The sequence below is a fragment of the Pyrus communis genome, chromosome 9, assembly GCF_041283825.1.
Source record: "Pyrus communis isolate YQ-2024b chromosome 9, ASM4128382v1, whole genome shotgun sequence".
Classification (NCBI taxonomy): Eukaryota; Viridiplantae; Streptophyta; class Magnoliopsida; order Rosales; family Rosaceae; genus Pyrus; species Pyrus communis.
Genome location: NC_142573.1, coordinates 13680657 through 13704489, shown reverse-complemented (window position 1 = coordinate 13704489; position 23833 = coordinate 13680657). Strand labels below are relative to the sequence as shown.

Here is a 23833-nt window from a genome sequence, read left to right as displayed (position 1 = left end):
TATATTCGTTTATTTTCATCACATTAATTAGATGTCTTAGTAATTTTTTAATTTTCTAATTTCTTACAAAAGATATATGAATATATGAATTCAAAATATAAACTGGTTGAGATGATTAAACAAAGTTAAAAATGAATGGCACAGCCACTTAGTACAACGATCTAATGCTGAGTTCACATTCGTGTGTTGTGTGTGCACGTGAGAAATTAAATCCTTGTAAGATTTCCGTATGAAGACAATGAGCAACATTCTATGATGCCAAAAGCCATTTTTATTTTGATATATAGTATAGAAGAATTATAGATTCGACTTGATGGGCAAACGAACCTTCTCACATCAATTCACAATTAGTCCTTCCTTGCAGCCGTGTCCTACCCAACCATTACCTCCCTCCCCCTTTACCCATATTTTGTACCTTCAACCACCCATCAATATCATATTTTAAGAACTTGGAGAAGTAGTCAACTTTAGAGGTGATAGTATTCAATTGAGAATTTGATGAATTCTAATGAAATTATGACTCATATGGAGTCTATGAATTTTAATAGATTCATATAGACTCATGAATTTTATTGGATTCACATAGACTTCACGTGGATTTAAAAGGAATTTTATATGAATTTTGTTATGCTTTATAGCATTTACAGAAGATGCCAAAAGTCACAACGAGGATACCAAAAAAAAGAAGATTTCTACGGTGATGAAGGGGAGTGGTGTTGGCAAGTACAACATATATGGGGTGATTATGAGATATCAAGATCAAGAAAGGAAATTGAACAAAAAAAAAAAAAAAAAAAAAAGAACGCCCAAAGAATTTGATGCTTAGAATTCAATTAAGTTGAATCGAGATTTCAAGGTTCCCTAAAACAAATAATAAACAAAATTGACCATGAGAAGACAAGAAAATTGTTGATTACTGGTTGTCTTTCTTAAAGGGAAACGAGATAAAGATTTGGCCATACAGAGAAGATAAAAAAATTGAAAAAGAATTTTGTAAATTTCTTGGCGTGTTACCTTTACATGTTTGCTTAGAAGAAGATTTCGTTCATATCCAGGTATGCTCATATTCTGTAGAGGGAGGAATCACGAAGAAATCTTAGGGGTAGAGGCATGATTTGTGAGGGCTTTTGATATTTATATTTTCCACTCTAGAATCCACCAGAACCCTTCAACTCCTAAATTCCTACAAATTCATTGAATTTTGAATACAACCAGATTCTGAAACATTTTAAAAAATTCGAGATTGAATACCACCAGATTTGGACATGCTTTTTGAAATCAAGATTGAATACCACTAGAGTTTGGCAGATTCATTTAAAATCTTATTTCAATACGCCTATATTTCTAAAATCTTTTAAAATTCATTAAAATCTTAATTGGATAAGCTATACTGATTGTTATTTACGACCAATCCGAATCATAATGAAAGTAGTAGTTTTACCATAAACTAGCTTTAATTTTTTTTTTCTTTTCTCTTATTCGTTATTTGCTACCTGACCATGGTGGATAAGGTGTGCCCTGTGAGTTCAGGACCAAACTCAACCGTTCATATAGCCAATCACTTTAAAACCGTGTTTAGTTACAAACTTACCCTATTAGACTCGGCAATGCATGACATAGATCAAACATATAGATCAACTACCGTATAAATTCATTGCGGCCGTTTGTCGAGCACTTGGAGCACTGGGCCTGCCAAGAGGAGTTCGGCATTGACAAGTTATTCTCCAGCCATGGAAGGCTCGTTTTTGTCCAACTTCCACCCAATAGTTGGTTACGGTTTACAGTGTTGTAATACACTAGATTTTCAGCCATCGATACATTATCCAACAACATTTCTTCTTCGGAATTGAACAAATAATTTTTACCACACCGTAATAAGGTGAAATCCAAGGATACTCAGAACTTAGGAGCAAACAATGAGCTGAGCGAATAAATACACACATTCAGAAACACACGAAAAATCGGAGAAATGAACAAATCCTTGAACACCAAAAGGCAATGCATCCGTCTGCGAAAGGTTATTTTCAGTAACACCACCAACAGTGCCAGTTCAAACCATATAACCAGCAAGTATATGCAAGTCGAAAAAGACAACTTCAGTGTATGAAAATCATGACGGTGATATGAGTTATAGGCCTTGATCAATCAGGTAGTCTCCCAACCTCTCCACAATCATATTACATTGTCCTGGAGTCAAGGGCTCCTCGTATATACCGAAAACCAGAGCTTGGCCGGTTTTCTTCACAGTTACGCCACCAGAGCCCTGCAGAGGAAATCAAATCCAGCATGTCATTAACACATAGACCAGACACAATTTGCATAGACAGCAAGAAATACATCATAAAGGCACATGAAAAAGGCAATTCGGTTTAAATTAGCTTCGGTGGTTGCAAGTGTACGTAGCTCCTTCCGCAAAGTTATGGACCCCATAATCATGAGGGGCATCCTCTTGTTGGGAAGAGTTTGGTACTAAACTTTACAGCAGATAAATCATATGCAATTAGACAACCATGTGGTTGCGTACTTTAGCTATGTGAGACTATTATCGAGAGGGACTAATTAAAATTTATAACAAAGAACCCAAAAGGAAATCTGAATACACAAAAGAGGAATATTTAAGCGGTCCACCTGTGGGACTCTTGAAGCTCTATTATTATTCTTTTAAGGACATACCATTATCTAAAGCTCTATAATTAGCAACAGATGAGAAGGCAGAATATTGACTGCAACATGAAGAAACTTCAACGGATGGAATCGGTGGTGAACAATTTTATAAGTCAAAAAGCTGAAACAACCATGAGGACCACTACTTATGACACGGGCGCACGTATACTGCTTTACAGCTTTCATTGCAAACCTTTATGAGCAATTTAGGCTAATAATCCTCTATTCTCAAATAATGACCAGAAAAGAACCTTTCTTTCATAAACTATCAAATAAACCGTCCACATCTTCAATTACAAATGGCTATTATTAGAACATAAATCGAGTCTTGCCTGCTAGCAAACTCAAGCTCAGCCACTACTTTTACAGGAGTCTAGATCCAAACTCAAACCAGCCTGAGAATCAGGCTCATTTGGGGAACAATTATAATATAAAATATCATCGAGTATCTATAACATGATTTTGATATGTAATTGTATAATCTAAAATACACAAATTGAGACCCATGAAGCTAGAGTTTGGGGGTTTTATTTTTTTTTACTCTGCCTAAAAGCTCACATGTGAAGATTAAGAAGCCATGGGATTGAGCAAAAAAACAGTAAGCTGTTCATGAGTGAATTAATTCCTTTACAATTCACAGCCAGATCCATCACATGAACATAAAATGACCCCATTTCTTTTTCACTTGTCATTTGAGAAATGCAAGCCTAATCTAAAGAAGCGAATTCTTGAAAATGTAGCGTTTTTCATGTAAATTCTTCTACTTATATCGCGAATAATTTAGTAAATGTTCCATTAGAAACCGAACAATATACTCTCGTCTCATGCACAATTGCTATCTTCTAAGGCCTTGATTGATCAAGGATGTCATATTTTTAAGAAGTTATATTGGATAATATACACACGAGCATTTTCTTAGTCATTTCATTTCTGCCCAAAATTGTTTACTTGTTCATTATCATTATTACTATTAGGAAACAAAGACCTAAAACCTTTTGCAGACATTGTGTTAGTCATGGACTGAAACCCTAATCAAGAAAAACACTTTCGAAAGGGAATTTTCTCGAAAACATTGTTTTCATTCAAAACACACACACCTAACCCGAATTACACCAAAAAGAATTCAAAGCAATGACATCAATGACCAATTAGTGCATGATGAAGGAGAAGAGAAAAATAAACAAACCTTCTTGCCACGAATCACAGCTCCACCCTCGCCCTGAATAACCATGTACTTTGTCCCACCAAGGTGTAATCCAGTTGGGGCAAGAGACCCTGGCTCATCAAAATCTTTCATTATCGCCGTAATCTCTTCCGGCTTAAACTGCACATAAATAATAAAATGAGAAAACCAATATTAGTCTCCGTCACTCACTAACTACCACAACGGATAACATTTTCTCAGCAACCAAACAGAAAATATCAATCACAATTCACCAACCCTACCGATCATCACTAAGAAAACAAAAAAAAAACAAAAATCGATTCCTATCAGAATCTGAATTGAAATGTTGAAATCAGTATCCATTAGGTTCACAAGTCCCGCATCTGCAATCCAATTACTTCATTTTCCGAGAAAATTGAAGTTTTCCGAGGAAACAAACAGAGCACAGATCAAATAATAAAATGACAATGAAGAGTAATCGGAAAGAGAGAAAGTTGAAGAATGAGAGAGAACCTTGGGGAAGGTGGAGCTCTGGGCCCACACACTACCGTCGTGGCCGAGGATGGCCGCGGCGGTCAGATGGTGGCCGTCGATGTCGCACATCAAGTGATCGTCGACGTACGCCTGCCACGACATTTTCTGATTCAATCGTGATCGTCGAAATTCCTCGAATTAACTTTGATTTTGTAAAATTTTGCGAATTTTCTTCTGCGCTCCGACTCCCGGTTTGAAGGAGGGAGGTATATATAACATAACACACACGGAGTTGGCCTGAAATTTGAAACTTGAAAGAGATGAGGAGGGGGAACTTTGGTGGGGCCCACTAAATCTTGGTATAAACATAACCACGTTGGTGTTGGGTCGGTGATCTCTTTTCAGGCGTTGGATAAGAACGTGATCGGTTGAGTGCCTTAAACGTCCTGCCACTGCATAGAGTGGGGCCGTCCATCAATTTGGTATGGACCAAACCGGCTGAACCGAATCACGGTGACCAGTTTATTATTATTTTTTTAGGAGCTTAATTGTAACAATAGTCATAAACTTTACTTCGAGTTTAATTTTAATTTCTAGACTCTCAAATTAGTTTTTTTAGCCCTTAAACTTAATAATGTGTTGCATTGCATCATTGGTCTTTTTCTCTAACGCTATCTTTTTTCCATTAAATCTAGAGGTATAATAGGAACTTCAACTTATATCTTCAAAAAAAACAATAGAAGACGCTAACAAATGAAAATTTATAAATTATACTTATACTAAAACCCAACCCAAAAACATTGTTCATTAAGAGTAAACCAACAAAGCAGTATTCGCCTATTGTGCACGTGTTGGCCATCTTGGAGAGGGAAGGGGGACGAAAAGGCTCTTCGATCTCCAGTCGCTTCCAGAAAGCACGATCACTAGAAATCTCTCTCCTAGAAACCCTTCGTTCTCCATTTGCTATTATCGTTCAACTCTAATTTAGCTACCCTTCGTCAACTCCATCTAAGTCTTTAACTTTCCTGCATATCTTTCTCTCTGAAGCTCCAAATTCTTGGCCAAATAGAACATCGAACTCTCCAGTGGTCACTAGCTCCAATTCGAGGTTGAGATGCACTCTGTCAATGACGTCCCCGACACCAAGATTTTGTAAGGTCTCAATATCAAAGATTTCGTACGCTCTTTGTCAACGATGACAACCTGACACAAATCCTGTCCCGATTTGAAGAAAATTCTTCAAACGGCTTTGAATTCACAGTGAGTCCTTTCACCCTCTCTAGAATTTTATTTGCAATTCTCTATTTCTCTCTTTCTTCCGTTCAATCTATATGGTCTAGAATGCTGAAGTAACTAATTCTACTACATACATGTTAGCATTTAACCAACCAAAAATATCATAATAAAATAATTTAGTTTGCCAATTAGGAGCTCTTTGTTCTCCAAAATATGCCTATTATCTTCCTTCAAAATCATATTTCAATCAGTTTTATCTGATGATTAGTTAGTTATAGTTTATGCACTTTTTAACTGCAGAGGATATCTATAACACAATACACTAATGATATTGATCTTTTTTTCCAATGAAAGATAAAAGTCATGATTGGTGTGAATATCGGTGAGAGTGATTGGAGTTCCTCATCGTGTGAACGATCCTAGTGGCACAGGTTTTCAATTTTGGTGATTTCTAGGGTTTTGCGATGCGTAATGTTTAGGGATGTGGTTTGGGTTTGTGGGTAAGCAATTTTTAGCTTGAATTTATTTCTTCTTTTTTTTTTTTCTCATATTTGTTTGACGGCATGATTTTTGGGTCCTTTACTGAATAGTTTTTTAAGAAATGTTGGATTTTTTAGTTCTTTTGAATTTGTATTTTATTTTATTTTCGAGCCTTGAATTTTGTAAGGATTGTTTCATTTTTAGAAAGGTAGTTTGATCCCATTGATGAATTTTTTCATAGCAGCTTCAAACCAACCTTTCTCTTCTTAGTCGATCATCTGCTTTGTTTCTTCTACAAGTATATTTATGTATACAGTTATGTACATACATATAATTGATTTCTGCTATAATTTTACTTCTCTAGAATGAAAATTTGATTTTTTTTTATTTGGGTTTCTGAAGTTCTAAGGACGAGTTCGTCATGGCCAAAGTTGATACTTCTGATTCCGAAGTTGCCTCCTTTTTATCTCACAATGTTGTGCTGCAATTCTCACAAGGTATATTTAGAAAAGAAAAAAAAATAACAATTATTGATTTCTACCAGTAATTTTAATTATTTTTTTCTTGATTTTCTTATGAAATTTGGATTTTTGTGTTTTGTAATTGACTAAAATTCTTGAATTTTATCAGTAAATTTGTGTTTCTTTCTCGATTTTTTATGAAATTTTCAATTTTGACTAATGGGGTTTTGTTAAAATTTTGTATTTCTCTATGAGTGATGCAAAGTGGTTGTGCTTCATGTTGTAGTAACCTTGAGTGCGTAATTGACTTGATCTTTCATTGTTCAGATATGTTATCTTTGATGTTTGAATTTTTAGGGTTCAATATTTAAGAGCCATTTATGAAATGTTTAGTTCCTGGACTGAATTAATATTCAATATTTTTCACTTCCATGCTGATTGTTGAATCTTTGATGTTCTAATTCCAGGTGAACATTTAACAGATTTGTCATGGACAAGTCAACAAAATAATTTTGTTGAATGCCTTGCATCTATGGACTTTTGAATTGCTTGATATGTTGCTAATATGGAATGCCTATAGTGAAGAGTAGCATTATACTAGGACTACAATCAATTCAGTTGGACTGCTTTCCAATTAGCCTACTTGAGCATTTTCATTTCTTACTCTGAAAGAGCTCTTAAGGTAATCTACATGCATCTCTTCTTATTAAGGTACCTTTTACAACTCTGCATTATTGACTATTTGTTGTTCTTTAAAATGTTTATTGCAGATAAGGATGTTGACATTGTTAATTAATTGCAGTTTTTGTTCTATTGGTGTCCATTGTCATTGTCAGCCTAAGTTTTTGGACTACCATGGGAGGCAATTATTCCTTGGATACTTGAGTACTGCTTCACTAATTTTCATGTATGTTTGCCATTGATTGTCATCATAACTTCGTGTCGAATGATCCTCATTTAGATTGTTCTTAGATGGTTGAATTTGTTCTCACTCATGCCATTTTTTTTTTTTTTTTTCAGAATTTGGTTATCAAAACAAAAAGCATTGAGTTCATGCCATTTAATCTTTTCTTTGCAACTTTCTTAGTGAGTTTCTCATTCACTGCACATGGAGTGTTCAAGGTGAACCTTTTTCTCTATGTAAGTACTATATTTCCTTCAATCCAAAATTTAAGTAGTTATATAATCTCGCTCATCATAGCATCTATTCGTCATTCTCATTTCTTGGTCCAAATTGCATCTTAAAACATGGTTGAATGTCCTTCACATCAAGCACTAGTCAGCCATATCACACTTGCATTGCATAATCATTAAGTTCGTTTCTTCAATATTTTGGATGCAAATGCCAAATGGTATTGAGGAGCAATTTTACCCTTTGTACAGTTGGTTTTATTCTTCTGAAGAAGACGCGAAAGAAGAACCATTGATAGCTGCACATATGTGTTGCAGAGATTTGATTCAAATTGGTGGATTTGGTTAAGAAACTAAGAAACCCTAACATTACTTTCGGTTTTAAGAGTTGAAATGGACATGCATGTGTTCATCTTTGTGAGATATAAGGGATTGAGGAATTTTGAGAGTGGTGGCTAGCTAATGAAATAGAGAAGGGATAATTCATTTTGTTTTGGGATCCAAAGTTTAATGCGAAGTTGAATTCTCATGATTTTTTTGTTGTTCTAATATCTTTTGTTCATGTATTTGAAGGTATTATTTTTATTCCTGCCAATTTATCTAAACCCCAATTCAATTTGCTGGAATTCATCAGAGAGTATTGGGTCTAATCATTTCCCTTTAATTTTTCAAGTTGTTTTTTTATTTCTATAAGGGAGTTGCAGGTGTCCATGTCATATTTGTAAGGAAAAAAAAATCATTTTTCTAGATATATTGAAACATGTAAGAACCATTTTCTGAATATATTGAAACACGTAAGAAATTGTTCTCTACTAAGATATTAGGGTTTAATTTCTTTACATATGTAAGAAATTATGTTACATGTTTAGTGACACACCCCGACCAAAGTCGAGACGTGTTGGTCGTCATGTGAGGGTGATGTAGCCAAGTGTGCAAGAGAAGTGCATATTATAATAAGAAAATGCGAATAAATAAAAACCAACTAAAACTTAGCCATACTAAAGATAATACTGTGAGGAAGTAACCCAGTCAAGCTACAAACATTTCAGAGTATAGGTATCACAAGTGCAGTCAAACTGAACAAGTAAGAATTATACAAACCAGGGAGAAAATCCCCACAGTTATTTATGGAAATGTTAGAACCGTCGGGAAGTCCTCACGAACCACCAAAGATGATCAACTACCTAGAACCTGGAGGGGCGCAAAACAAAAGGATGAGTGGGCGAAAACAAAGCATTTGAAACACATTTATCTTTTCTGAACATAGTAACCCATCACTGTAAAACCCGTATAGTTTCCAGAGAATAATACTGAATATATATATATATATATATATATATATATATATATATGTATATATATAACAATGCACAAGGGCAGTGAAACCCAAAATACGCCATGTCATAACATTTCAGCCCTAAATCATGTAAGCCATGTGTAGAATCAATATAAAATAACATGCCAGCCGGAGTCACCTAATGTGACCTGCATGACTGGAACTATAGCTCATTAGCCAAGGCTAGCACACGAGTTGGAGTTACCTATGTGACCTGTACGACAAACTGGGTATAAATATGTACGCTTAAGTGCTACGATCACGTGAAGGCTGTGCGATAAATTGCGGGTCATCTACAAGTCGAAACCACTTATTGTGGTCTGTACGACATGTTGGCACCAAACTTGGATCGAAGGTGAGCATGCGGTGTGGGAGGTGAACGATCATGTGAAGGTTGGCCCTAGCCCCGAGAGGGAGCACTAATACCCGGGTACAGCCCTGATGAGCTCTAAATAAATATATGCATACCAATGTAATGCAATCCATTCAATCACATCATACTCACCTGAAGCTTACATGAGTCTATACAGCATCACACAATTTAATTCACAGGTATAACAATGCAATACTCAAAATGCAACTCATTTACAACATGGCATTCAAGGCATAAATCATTTAAGAAAAACGTTCTGGAAACCATAACATATATATATAAAGCAAATGCCCACTCACTGATAGGTACCAGGATCATAGCCCCCTAGCTTCGCTTGTCCACGCTCGTCCTCAAGGTACGTCTCACCTATATGCAAAATAACTAATTAACTTTAATTTGATAGCACATGAACAAAACCTAGGATTCATTCCTCATACGTTGCTCAAATGGGGTGTTTGAATATACCAACATGATCTACTTGACAACACGAACACCCCCATATTTTTAGAAATTTTTTTGAAGTCACAAGCACCCTCACGCCCCGACCAAGGCACGGCCACACGCAAGCACATACCTGGCACACTGACGGAATCCCTAATAGCGTTAAGGAATATTTGTTAAAATAGCAGAATATTCCGTTAAAGACTAACGGTGTTACTTGACGCCGTTAGAATATTCCGTTACAGTTAACGGAATATTCTCCTTCTTCTCTTGTGGACTTCATCGGAACCACCATGCACCGCCGTTTGTACTTGCCGGTTTTTGGAAAAAATTTAAAACTTAATATCTATTTCAATTCTCAACCAAAATCTATGAAATTTATATGGATTTGAAGGTCTTGAAGAGTAGAACACGATCGTACCTATTAAGAGTCCAAAAACCAACGAAAAAGGGTCGGAAAAACCGGCCACAACTGGAATCCTTTGAACTTGTGTGTCCCGACATCCAACTACTCCAAAACTAGCCTAAGGTCCCTATAGAGTCGATTAGGAACCTCCTTGAGCCTTAAAATCTTGGGAAAAGGTCATGATCACGTCGAAGCAAAAAGACGCCTCGACGGAGGTTATGGCTCCTCGAGTTAAAACACGTCAATTCATCTAACGAATGGTATCATGAGATTCTAAAGCTCGAGATAAGTGTGAAAGTGGAAATCTCAAGTTCGATCCGTGAAGTTTTGGTATAGTTTGAGTGTGGGTGTGCTCTTGGGTGTACAGACGAAGGAGAATGATCGAGAAGAGGTGAGAGGGTAAGGGTATACGTACGTGTGTGTGTGTGTGTGTGTGTGTGTGTACGAGATTGGCCCGAAGAAAATGATAATAAGCTCTGATTGGGTTGCCATGAGAAAGAAGGAGAGAGAGTTAGGTTTCAGTTGGCCCAAAAGAAAAATAAAACAAACCCAAAGTCTGATTGGGCCCCATAAAGTAGGAGTTAAGGTGATTAGTGGACAAAGTATAGTCAACCCTAAAATATAATCCTACCCATTATTCAGCCCTAACTCGCGTCAACGCGCTCGTGATGTCAAGTACGATTTAATTACGTTAGCGAGAAAATTGATTTAAAACTGTATATGTACATCCACATCACTAAGCCAACGAGGGCAATATCGTCACTTTACACCCTAAGGGAGGAAATATATATAATACTTTGGGACGAGTCGTCACATTTAGTTTGTTTTAGTTTTACTATATAGATAGATGTGTATGTATTAGTATTCAATTTATCCCCATTCTCTTATGGTGTTTACTAAACTATTGTTGCACAATCTCTGATGGTTCCACTGTTGGGCCAAAATTTGAGATTAAATTTAATTACAAAATAAAAACTAGATCAGTACACAAACTATTGTGTTGTTTGCATATTTAGTTGTTTTGGAACTTAGTTGATTTGGGTTTATGTAGTTTTTTTTATCTTGGAGCCACTGGCTTGCAGTTTTTCGAGTGTTAACAAGTGAATATCTATTTCAATTTCTAATTTTCTGCCTCAAATGTTATAAATCTGAATTAGCCTAATAATCTTAACATACATTTGAAACTTCTCTGTGTGCAAAAAGAAGACATGTTTTGCAACCAGCACAATCCAACAAAACTTTTGCCACTCTTAAAATCATTATCTAAACTCTCAGCTCAAGTAACTATTCACTTTACATATGCTTTTCATTTCTTGATACATAAAACAATTTACATAATTTTTAACCATTAAATCACATGACTTGGCATTTACAGCTATATGATTTCTAATTGTTTGCATAAATTTCCTTTCATCCCCCGTAAGACGATCTCATGGCATAGTTTAGCAAATATTCACTATATCATGACAAGTTGCTTCTTTGCACACAGTTATTAATTAAAATTTATATACTGCAATGTTAAAAATATAATTATCCATCTAATTTATAATCCCGCAACAACGCACGGACATCACTATCTAGTTAATATCTAAAACTTCAAACAAATGAAATTTGAACTATAAAAATACAAAATGAAAATGGTTGGACTTTAACAACATGTAAATATTAGGCAATGCAATTTCAAAGGAGATCGAACTGTGGTTGAACTTAAATAACTAACAAATCATATTAAGCTACGGAGAAAATGGTTATGTATTCAATTTTCTTACATAAAAAAATAAAATCTAATAAATTCTGGTTTATTAGATTTTTTTTTTTTTTTTTCATTTCTAGTGATGTGGGATAAAGTTCCTAATATACTCCTAAATTTAACTAAAAAATAAGAAAAAAGATGGCGTTAATGAAAATGACCAATAGTACAACACATTGTAGAGTTTGAAAACTAAAAAAACTAATATGAGAGTTTAGAGACCAAAATTAAACTAGAAGTAACATTCAGAAGCCATTGGTACAATTAAGTGTTTCTTAAGAATAATCAAATGGTTGAAAATCGAATGGAATCGTATAATAAATTGGTTCGGCTATAGTTTTGAGTTTTTATTTTAGATGTATCCTCTTACTGGTTAACAACCAAATAAAAATGTTGAAGAAGTGTGTAGTCTTTTTATTGGTTGATAACCAGATAAGAATGTTGAATTTAATGTTAGTGAAATTTTGAAGATTGACGACATGTTGGATTTTGGCTAACAATATTGTTAAAAAAGGCAAAAGAAAAATTAATGGATTTACGCCCACACCATTCGAATCAAACGGTTGAACCTTAATTTGATTTCTGAATGGATTTTTGTTAAATACGGACGGAACCAAACTAGTATAATGTCATTGGTTTGATCGCAATTTTTGTGTGAAACCAATCCAACCGGAACAATGCCCGGCCTATATTCATGGTCATGTGAGACCCACGTGATTTAACTTGTCAAGACTTTATGTAATTTTCAAAAAGACATCGAGTCATTTACAATTTTCAAATCTTTAACAATTGAAATCACTGTTTTATGGTAATTACACAAAACTATTTTAATTATAGGTCGAACCACAATCTCATATCTCATGTTTTAAAATTACAACCACTTAGTATTACGATCTAGTGGTATTTCTCTTCACTTGCAAATGAGAGGTCTTAGATTCGATTCTCGTCGAAGATGAATTTGAATCACATTATTGCTAGCACATTGCAACAATATCGTTTGTTCAAAAAAAAAATTCCAATATCATACATCATCTTACGAATTTGTTGAAATGTCAGATCTCCTTTATTTTTTCTATTAATTTCTTTGTTAAATTGGGTTGAGGTGGGGCCCACTCCCTTGGCCAATTGGATTAAAAAGTTAATTAAATATTAAAAAAATAAAAAATTAAATCATTAAAATATTTTCTAAAAAAATGTGGGACCCACTCTCACCCTTCTTCCCCCAGTCCACCCATCTCCCCCGACTTTCCTTCCTTCACAAACAAAACCAGAGCCCCTCCCCCACTGCCGCCTTCACCCGCCAATCACCACCCTCTCTCCCTGGACCACCCAGCTCGAATGGAGTCTCAGTGCACCACCCATAACGAACTCCTCTCTTACCTCCAATCCCAAATCGTCCCCGCCTCCTCTTCTAGACCCAAAACCCGACCCCAAAAACCCGATTGAACCTGATGTCCCTTCGACCCTAGCTCCAGCGCAGCCACCTCCGTCAATTTCAAGATCTCCAAAACCCTACAGCAACGATCAGTCCCTAGTGTCGTTGCCAAAGATGATGCTAGCTCTGAATTCGAATCTAAACCCGAATCCGACAAACAAGTTTGTTTCTCATTGATTTTACTGAAAATTTTTATTCAATCAATTCAATATATATATATATATATATATATAATTTAATAAATTAAGTGTTGTTGGCGTTGGTAGTCTAGGAAGATTAGGAAGATTGTTGTCGTTGCCCAAGATGTCCCCAGTGTCGTTGCCCAAGACGATGTTGGCCTGATTGTATGAGCAAAGACTGACGAACACGCCACCACGTGTTCGAAACAGAAGGGAAAGAAAAAGATAGATGCACGGGGATTTGCTGGTGGCGGTAGCAGAGGTGTCAAAAGGGCGTAGCAACAGAGTACACCCAGTTTGCGAAATTTCGGGATTTGATTTGTTTGACTAAATTACAAAATTGGGGAATGAAATGGTAAAATAATAAGTAGTGAATAATTTAGGTTGAAGAGCAGCAGAGAGAGAGGGTGGTGATTGGCGGGTGAGGGCGGCGGTGGGGGAGTGGGTTCTGGTTCTGGTGGTGAAGGAATGAGGGTTGGGCGAAGATCAGTGGACTAGGGAAGAAGGGCGAGGTTGATGAGTTTGTAGGGTGGGTTTCACATTTTTTTATAAAAATATTTAAATGATTTTATTTTAAACTTTTTAATTCAGTTGGGCCAAGAAGTGGGCTCCACCTCAAGCCACGTCAGCATTGAACAGAAAAATTAACAGAAAAACTAACGGAGGTCTAACATTGCAACAAATTCGTAAGATGAGGTATGACATTGTAATTTTTAAAACATGAGGTATGAAATTGTGGTTTGACTTATAGTTAAGGTAGTTTTGTGTAATTTATCCCTCTTTTATTTACCGTATAGGCCTTTGTTATTTGCATACATGGTAGGTGTACAATCCACTTTTAGAAAAATATCAAACCACACTTGTATCCTTGTTTTTGTTTTCTTGCTCAATTTTTATTTATTTTTGTTGGTCAAAGCCAACATTCATTGCTTACTAACACATATACAAAACGAATGCCCGATCACAAAGGAAGTACAAAGCAAAATATGGACCTCCAAAACATTACAAGGAAAACTTCCAATCCATCACCAAGATCCCCAAAGCTCTACACACCCTCCTATAGATCTTCGACAAAACACAGTGCATGTGGGTCAAAAGGTGATGGATCCAATGGAATTAGGGGAAAGGATGTAGGATAGAGGAAACAAAGGGATGGGAAAGCCATAATGGAAGGGAAGAAAATGAATTGTTTGGAGACATGTAATTGAACAAATAGTGCGGAGAATAGTAGAAGGAAAGTCGGAATTGGGGGCTTTCCGATCTATGACGAAGGAGTTGAGGTTTGGGGTCGGAGAAAATTTGGTAGAAGAATAGGAGGAAAATTAGGCTGATAACACACTAAGAAAGGAAATCGAAAGGAAACTGGGGTTGCCACCAACCCTTGCCAAAGCAAGGGCTGGCAGCTGACTGATTTTTCGAATCTGTAAACTCACATAGGTGGTGAGAATAACTCTCAATTGGAGAGAGACTCTCAATAGAAGAGAAGGTTGAATATGTTTGCTTGCTCAATTTAGGTCCAACAAGAAGCTCAAGTCTTAAACTGTGTTTAACCTTAGAGCATTTCCACCGGAAGCAAAAGAGGCTGGCACCTAGTGAAAAAAAACAAGCTAAGACTCAGCCAATCCACTCCAGCCCGTGGAATAGACTGGCACCCAGCCCAAGCCAGTCCACAGGCCGGCCTAAAATCGACAGAGGAAGGAGACGGCTCATCTGACGCCTTGCTAATGTCATGGCTACATTCTCTCTCATCTGGAACCCCATCCGACTCCTGGAACCTCATCCTGATCCCTGGAACCCCATCAACCCCTTTCCCCTGATAAATCCATATATTCAACACCATGTCCCCCTTCCAAATCGTGATCTTCCTGCAACTCAGATCGTCGTCGATCAATAGATTAACTCGGATCTTCCTGCAACTGGAATATTTTTTCCGTTTTGTATATTTTCGATGAATTTTTGAATATGTAGGTGTTGATTTTTGGGGGTTTACGGTGTGCGCAGGTCCAGGATGGTGGGTGTCCATGTTCAGAATAGGGTAGATTTGACGGCATGGTGTACAGAAAGGAGAAAAAAAGGAAGAACAAGAAGAAGAAGAAAATGGTGTACAGAGAGAAGAAAAAAAGTGGGAAAAGTGGGAAGAATAAGAAGAAGAAGAAGACGGGAGTAGGGGAGTCAGAGAAAAGAAGTTAGAAATTAAAAAACCAAATTATTATTTTATAATAAAAATTAATAATATTTTAATAAAATTGACTAGGCTATTTTTTGTTAGGGGTGGAGATGCTTTAGCCTATTACTAGGGTCTATTACTGTTTACTTGAGTGGATAAAAGAGCTGGGTGCTAGTGCAAAGTCTTTAGGGGTGGAATTGCTCTTAAATCAGAGCGGGTCTTACTTTAGGAGTGCGACTTGTGTCAAACCAAAATTGAGTTGCATTGTGGTATGATTGGGTTTATATTCTAGAAATGGGCTCTGCACATTAATAATTTATTCGTGTCTACGATGAGATGCATCGGTCACTTATAATGTTAACATTTTAATACTTTAGGCACTAATGTATAAAAATTGAAAGATTGTATTTACTTCATAGGTATATTTTGTAATTAACTTTTCTTTGTACTAGGGATAGTAAAGGTTAACTGCAACTGTTTAATTAATTGGTGATTTGTCTTTTTTTTTTTTTTTTTGTCTCTTTTACATCTTCAATGTAGGCTAATTTTTTATTTTTAGCATGATTTGCTTTCCAGTTGTTCATTTTAAAGTTCTATTTGAGATTACTTCTAGAAAATTAAGTGTGCTTCATGACAATTAAATGCATTTCTAACAATATAATCAATCTCACTTACATCAAGTAAACCAAAAGCGCTTACATTTTCTCTTCAAAGGAAAAAAAAAAGTGCTTACATTTGGTCAAATTTCACTTATAGTACCATTTATCCAGCACATTGACATTTTCCCCCTTTATTTACTCAATTTAAACCTCAATCAGTTATTCAACACTTGCAGAAAAGCAAAAAACCAGCGATCAACTGATGTAGTAGAGTGGATCAGGCAACTTGAAGGTCCGGTTGCCGACACTTGTCCCCAATATATCGCTCCATTGATCGCCTATGTTCCCAATTATTCTGAATCCACTCTTCTCAAGCTTCTCCCTCTCTGCCGATTTATACACGTACGATGTCTTCCCAGAATAAGCTGATCCCCTGCAACCAAAAATGTTACTTCAATTTAGACAGCAATAAAAACACTACAATAAAATGTAGTTTTGCTATTAACCATTTGTCAATAGATAGGTAGGGTTATGATGGAGGAATTAGAATATGAGGTAGGGAATCCTCGAATCCGGATAAGGAGGGTCAGAAGAGCGCTTGATTTCTAACACTAGCCCTTCTCGAAACTGCAATAAAGCAACAAAAATGTATGTTTGCTAGGGACCATTTGGAGGACGACAAATACATTTAGGTTGATTTTTTCCATGAAAAGTTAAAAAATAGGCAAGATATACTGATATAGGGTTAAAGTAGGTCAAGATGTATAAACGCGGAAATAGAAAAAATTAGGGTTGAACCACTATTCGTCAAGTATTAAGTTGACTCGTTGGTAGATGCTTACTTTAAGACAAGCTTCTCCCAAGTGCGATATCCGACATTTTTGAGATTGGTGGTTGTGACACTTCTCTGATCTTCTCCTCTACCTGTTATGAACACGACCTTGACTCCAAGTTTCAACAATTTCTTGTACAGCTGAAGACTCTCGGGCAAAGCTGGGGCTGTGCCTTCCAACACCCATTCATCGAATGAAGTGGAATTGTATACCTCCGTCCTGAAAATATTAATTCCCAAAAATGCTGTTTAAACTATGAGTGCTTATTAAACCCTACCAAACAACAACAAACTTCTTCATTAATTAATTCATAATGCGATTTGCCAATAATCTACATTATCTAAAAAGATTGTATTTCTAAGATTTCTCAATTATTGTTTTGCTTTTTAGCAAAATTTCCATTTGGATGATCAACTTCTTTGATTTATTGCTACTTTAATTTTCTATTATGCGTTGGGTCATGTGCATCCTCATGCTTTATATTTAATAAAATCTTTTAAATATATTTGTTAGTTAGAAGAGATTTTTCAGTGTAACCAGCACACGAGGTGTTACATCACGTATTACTATACAAATGGTGGAATAAGTGTGTTAAAAAGTTAATAACTTAAAAAATAAAATTTTCCACCACTTATATAAAAACACATGGTGTATCACTCGTGTTCTTGTCACAATAAAAAAAAATTCGTTAGTTAGACTAACTAAGAGCTTAGGTACCACATTATTGGTCACATTATTAACATATAAGTGAGTTTTATACAGTATTTTTTAACAGAGTTATAGCGTTAGTGAGTTAAACAGTTAATTGTTATGAGAAATGAGAAAATGAGTGGCAGTCGAATCCGTACTAAGATATATAAGTATGATTGTTTCCGCTGAGTTTCATACATTATTATTCTTTTATTAATCAAACGATTTGCGTTATATAAACTTCATTATTCGTTTATCTGTCAAACAAGCATTATGCAATCCTGGGGTCCCCCTTATAGAAAATAAAAATGCAAAACCCGTGAAGGGTCCTTATTATTGTTTATTTCAACATCAATAAAATAGTGAAAAATGTCATGAAGGCGATAAATATAATATATCATTGGTTACTACAAGTTTTTGTTGAAATTTTTTATTATAATTTAATATTTGACAATTTGAATGTATGCAGTATAAAAATGATAAACGAACCAAAAAATAGAAATAAGGAACTCCATAATTAATTTACAATGTTAAGCAGCATACACTCGTGGGTTTTCGTATATTAATCCCCGATCTAAAAAAAAAAGAGTAGAATTCTCTCTTTTTTGTTTTTTCCTTCTCTTTCATTCCCTCATATTTGAAGGGTACGAATAATCCAAATGAATATGTTAAGGACAAAGAAGTCAAGCCGGCCAATGAGTCCGACCAATTTATCCACAAATATTACCATTATTGAACATAATTAACATTTTCTTAAGAAAAATTTTGATGAATTATCATATAACGTTAAAGAAATTGCTTGAGTGAAAGAAAATTAATATCACGATTTTGGTAATATTTACTCAATTAGCAACTTACCCGAATCCATGACGAGCATAATACGGTAGATTAGAGAGTGTAGTCTCATCTATATCAAAGACCCAAACGTTCTTGCCATCCTTTGTAAGATTGAGGCTCTTAGCATAGAGCCAAGCCACATCAGTGACCGCTTTTGAGTCCTTCCTGTACTGGTGCCCAAGCATGTAGTGCCCAACGTAGCTTTCACATTGTGCCGGAACAGTCTTCCAGTTGATAATGTTCCTAACTTCCACCCCCAAACGCCAACTCAGGCAAGACACACCGGGAACGCTGCTGCCACCCGCCCCAGATTTCGGCTTGAGGAGATGGATATGGTGGTTTCTAAGTGACTCATAAGCTTGAGTTGTTGAGAAAAATATGGCAAGAAAGAAGAGTAATACTCCTGGCAATCTTTCCATGGTATGTGCGGGTTTTAGTGAGTGGAGACTTCGTTGCATTAGATTGATAAGTTTCCTTCTTTAAATAGGGTTTAATCAAGACATTGACCTTTGGTTTTGGGATAATTACGTGGGTGCCCCTTAGTTATGCTGGTGTACAAAGGGGTGGTTCGGTATGGGATCCCATACCGAAACCCTTGTCCCGATTCCCAAACCGAAATTTTTGGGAATCCCAAATTCAATACCAATCCCAAACCAAATTTTCGGGAATCCCAATTTTCGGGAATCCCGAAATAATTTCGGGATTTCGGGACAAATCGGGAATCCCGAAATGCTTTTGGGCTTTTGGACTAAAATTTGACATATTATGTTTTTGGGCTAAAATTTGATATATTATGCTTTTAGGCCCAAACTGCCAATTTGTTATTTAATTTTATACTAATTTGACATCTTCCTGCTTAGTACCATAGCTTTCTTCAAGACACTTATATGCAGCTTCAATATCTGCATATGTATTCTGCTCACTTGCCTGGAACAATGAAAATATGGGACTTACGTGATGCACTGTGCTCAAACAACTAGTTAATACAAAAACTGTTCAAATATCCAACAGACCTTTCCAGTTGATTGCCCGTACCCCGAATAGTCGTACCTGCAAAACATTACAGATATGTAACATTGAGAATATTATTGATTACAATGAAGGATAACAGATAACTGATAAATTATTTCTAAACAACGAGGATAACACAATTTCTCGTAGACATGAACCAAACAACTAAGTTAACCCTGTGACCCTATGGCACCAGATGAAACTTACGCAATGACAATGGTAATGCATCATATGGTATGACGAGTACACAAAGCTACACCACAACTGCAATCCTGGTGGACATTGAATGACTGATCGCAGTGCGAAAGGCACTCACAGGCTCACAGCTACTATATCATCTCAAACTAGACTGTCTAAGCAGGCAAAGGGGCTGGATAATCCACTCAATAGATGGCAGAAAAGGTAGATCAAAGGACCGAACATCAACATCATAACTGATTTGGCTTTCCTCAAATTAAAAGAAGGTATATCACAGCACAAGTCCCACATCGCATTTCTTCTATATTGAAGCTGCATATAAGTGTCTGGTGAAGCCGTGAAGGAAGGCTGCTGGAAGTAAGGAAATCGAACGGAAGTGAAAATTGAAATGGGGATCTAACCTAAAAACAAATGAACGGCACAGATTAAATCTAAAACAATGAACGGTTGAAATAATTCTCTTATAATGAAAAAATAATATATATATATATATATAATATTTATTTCAATTCGGTATGGGAATACCGAAAAAATGGAGATGCAATACCGAATCCCATACCGAAAATTTCGGTTTGGTTCGGGATGACATACCGAAAATTTCGGGAATTTTGGTTTGGGATTTTTTTGGTTTGGGATCGGGATTTTTTCGGTTTGGTTTGGGATTTTTGGGATTTTTTTCCAGCCCTATGTACAATACAGAGTCTTCTATGACTCCACTTGTACTTGTTCTCTTATCCTATCTTATCCAACTTTATCTTATCTTATCTCCAGCTGCAAGGAGGAATCCTAATCACAATTCAACACTCTCTACCTGATTCTTAGAGTCCTAAAATAATTCAAAACACCATAACATTTTCCTCCTTGGATTCAGCCATTCCCTCCCTCTATATATATATAATTCCTGCATTTTTTAGAGTGTGCCATGCCCTACCATTCATCCATTGAAGTTGCTGGAATTTTCAGAGTTATTTCTATCTTTGTTTTAAGTTTCAATATTTATTTTAGATTGTTTTCCAATTATGATGAACATGTGTAGCTAAGTTTCTTGTATGTTTATTAAGGATGCATACTTAGTTTGCATGCAAGGATTTGATGCTAGAATATAAGGGAATTTCACCTAATCGTTATGAACTTATATTTGTAAGTAGTAAAAGTCACTAGTCATGATTGAGTTAAATAAATTCTTAGTAGGAGTATCATGCTTTCAATAGTTACGAATGCTTTGCTTTGTCAATGCTTATGATTTTCACATAACTTAATGATCTTTGAGATGTATCTCTATCATGCTTTTCATAGTTAGGGAACTTGAGAAGAATAATTTGGTTGCGTCGCTGAGTCTAATTCAATGAACTTAGGAAAATCTGAGAATTAATTAGTTTTGTTCACAGTTAATTTGCGGCATTGTCATTCATGGTTTACAGGAAGAATAACTGGAAATCGATATGTATGCATATGTTTCATGTGTGGAGAAGAATCCTTTAGCTATCCTTTCATCCATATTTCGTTCACAACTTAATTTACTTGCTGCCATTTACTTTTGTTTTAATTAAATTCGTCCAAAATCTCCCCAGTCATTGTTTTGTTGTTACTTTAACTTAGTTTTCAGTTTTATAAGTTTAATTTATGTTGATTAGCATCCCTTCTAATCACCGAAATAGAACAATCCCTACTTACTTGTACTACGATTGCATAATTTATAGGGTTTAATTTGTGTGTTAGTTTTTACCACATCAGAGTTGGCAAGTGCAGCCGCCAAATGAGCTGCTCAATTGGAGGACCTTGCTATCCAAGTCCAAGTTACTAATGAAAAATGAGAAGCCAATCGTCGAATCTCAGCGATAATAGGGTAAAATCTCCATATTTTGGTGTGAGAAGGACAATTAATGGCTTCTATGACCACCATAGAATCATTCTCAATCATAACATGCTGGAAGTTTTTTTGTTAAAGCTAGTTTCATCCCTGTTAATACTGCTTCAGCTTCAAACTCTTCAACCGAAGCTCTCTTCAAGAAATTGGACTCACCGCAAATGAGTTCACTGCTAGAATTTCGAATAACAACTCCACTCCAGCTTCCATTGTGGAAGAGTTCCAAACCTTTACATTCGGGTCCACTAGAAGGATCCACCTATGAATAGAATTCTTGACTCACAATTGATGGGAGCCTGGTGTGTATATTTGTTATGTCATTGTACATACTGTTACATCTTGCTAAGACAGAGATGGGTTTGGGACCGACCTTTATGAAAACTGCATGACATTGTTCTTTCCATATCTCCCAACATATCACCCCAATATATAACCAGATAGTATCCCTTAAAGACGCAGATCCCATCGTAGCCATGCATAGAAGCCAGAGATCAAAAAAGGTAATTGCTTGATTATTGGGGTGATAACTTAAGCAAGAGCCGTACCACACATAGTGCACCCACGAGCACTTGAGAACAATATGTTCTAAGGTTTCATCCTCCGTACCACAAAATGAGCATCTAGGATCCATGCCAATTGTCAAGAGAAAAGGTTGTGTTTTGTAAGAATGGCATTTGAAATAGCTCTCCATAGAAAGTTGTTGATTTTTGGTATTGCCTTCATACTCCATATTAACTTCCATAGTTTCGGATCCACATGGTGGGATTGGTGAATATTAATACAAGGAGGGTCGCTAGCATGCTTGGACATTGCCCAATGATAACCACTTCAAACCGAATATTGCCCATTTCGATTCCAAGGCCATACCAACCTATCAGGTTCACTAATATTATGCAAGGGTATGGTCAAAATAAGTTCAATATCACGAGTTGATAGAATATGCACAATCTCCTTTCTCTTCTCTTTGTTAATCAACGACTCCATCATGGTTGGAATAGTCCAGGGACAATCATGGAGGGAGTAGGGCATGATTGCTCCAAACGAGTTAGCCAGTTGTCTTGCCATATTCTTATCTTAGTGCCATCACCTGTTGGAAATGTGCCCTAAAACCAATCATATGATGATACTTTACGGACATTTCAAACTAATGTAGTTTAAATGAAAAGGGCAAAGATTATTGTTTGAGCCGTCTCATATAAATGTTATATGCTTAAACGATAAGTCCAAGGAATATGTGATTGGAAGAATGCGATCTAAAGAAGTTAGATTCATGAGACCATTCTTTCGTTGACACATCCTAAACGTTCCTGATCATAGGATTGTCAATTGGGCATTGACAGTCCGTTAAGATCAGTACGTGCTATGTCTTCTCTCAGGGAGAGTGACTAGTCTCGAGTCATTGGTGTGTGTGACATCAAGACAAGTACGTAGGTGCTCAATAGAGAATGAGTTCACTGAACACGATCAACGAAGAGTTCTCATATTCATGTCACATGAGAACTCATGGTTGGGATAATGCAAATTAGTCTTTTGACCTGAGGCATCACAGTTGTCTTGTGGTTAGGTCCTTAATCTTTGATTATGGCAAAGTCACTCCATCAGGAGGGTGTCCACGGCATCGTTGGGGTTAAGCCACTTAGCCATGGAGACAAGTGAATGTGCAACAAGGGATCTCTAACCTTCAAACTGTTTGAGGGAGAATACTCTATGATATGATTTAGAATCTCTGGCCAGAGTATGAATGAGATTTAGGAATGTGTTCCAAATCACATTCAAGGTAATCATATAAGCACAAGACTCACATTGGATAGTAGACATGAATAAACTATCAAACCAAACAATGTGGTCAAGAGTATTGTATTAGAGAAAGACCGTATTGCATTTGTAATCCTAAAACTGAATAGGTTCTCCACCTCTTCTGATTAGCTTGGGTAACCATGACATGCTGCTAGGCGTCAACCATGGTTTGTGGAAACCCTAAAAGTGTATTATCACTAACGGGAGAATTGAAAGTAAGTTTCAATTCACAATCGATTTGAAAGAGTTTGAATCGCCCACTGCCTCGCTAAAAGGAACCTAATAGATCGTACACCGTGTAAG

The 23833-nt window shown here is 36.2% G+C and overlaps 2 protein-coding genes and 1 long non-coding RNA gene across 5 annotated transcripts; 1 reads left to right on the top strand and 2 right to left on the bottom strand.

Annotated features, from left to right (window-relative positions):
* Positions 1–1818: 1818 nt before the first annotated feature.
* LOC137739255 (profilin) lies at positions 1819–4592 on the bottom strand. Its single transcript, XM_068478811.2, has 3 exons — positions 4343–4592; positions 3851–3988; positions 1819–2263 (listed from the first exon to the last, which is right to left on the bottom strand). The coding sequence occupies exons 1-3, from the start codon at positions 4463–4465 to the stop codon at positions 2129–2131; spliced, it is 396 nt and encodes a 131-aa protein (XP_068334912.1). The 5' UTR covers positions 4466–4592; the 3' UTR covers positions 1819–2128.
* A 530-nt stretch (positions 4593–5122) lies between these two features.
* LOC137740599 (uncharacterized) lies at positions 5123–8424 on the top strand. 3 transcript variants are annotated; one of them, XR_015966331.1, is made up of 4 exons: positions 5570–6317; positions 6422–7387; positions 7501–7620; positions 7864–8424. It is a non-coding gene; the product is annotated as an uncharacterized LOC137740599 (long non-coding RNA). The 3 variants fall into 3 exon arrangements; XR_015966332.1 differs by lacking the exons at positions 5570–6317; positions 7864–8424 and adding an exon at positions 5123–5563 and having other exon boundaries at positions 7501–7857; XR_015966330.1 differs by lacking the exon at positions 7864–8424 and having other exon boundaries at positions 7501–7857.
* Positions 8425–16329: 7905 nt separating this feature from the next.
* LOC137739289 (acid phosphatase 1) lies at positions 16330–19130 on the bottom strand. The gene is made up of 3 exons (XM_068478840.2): positions 18679–19130; positions 17140–17349; positions 16330–16730 (listed from the first exon to the last, which is right to left on the bottom strand). Exons 1-3 carry the CDS (start codon positions 19113–19115, stop codon positions 16553–16555), a joined length of 825 nt encoding a protein of 274 aa, XP_068334941.2. The 5' UTR covers positions 19116–19130; the 3' UTR covers positions 16330–16552.
* Between the last annotated feature and the right edge of the window lie 4703 nt (positions 19131–23833).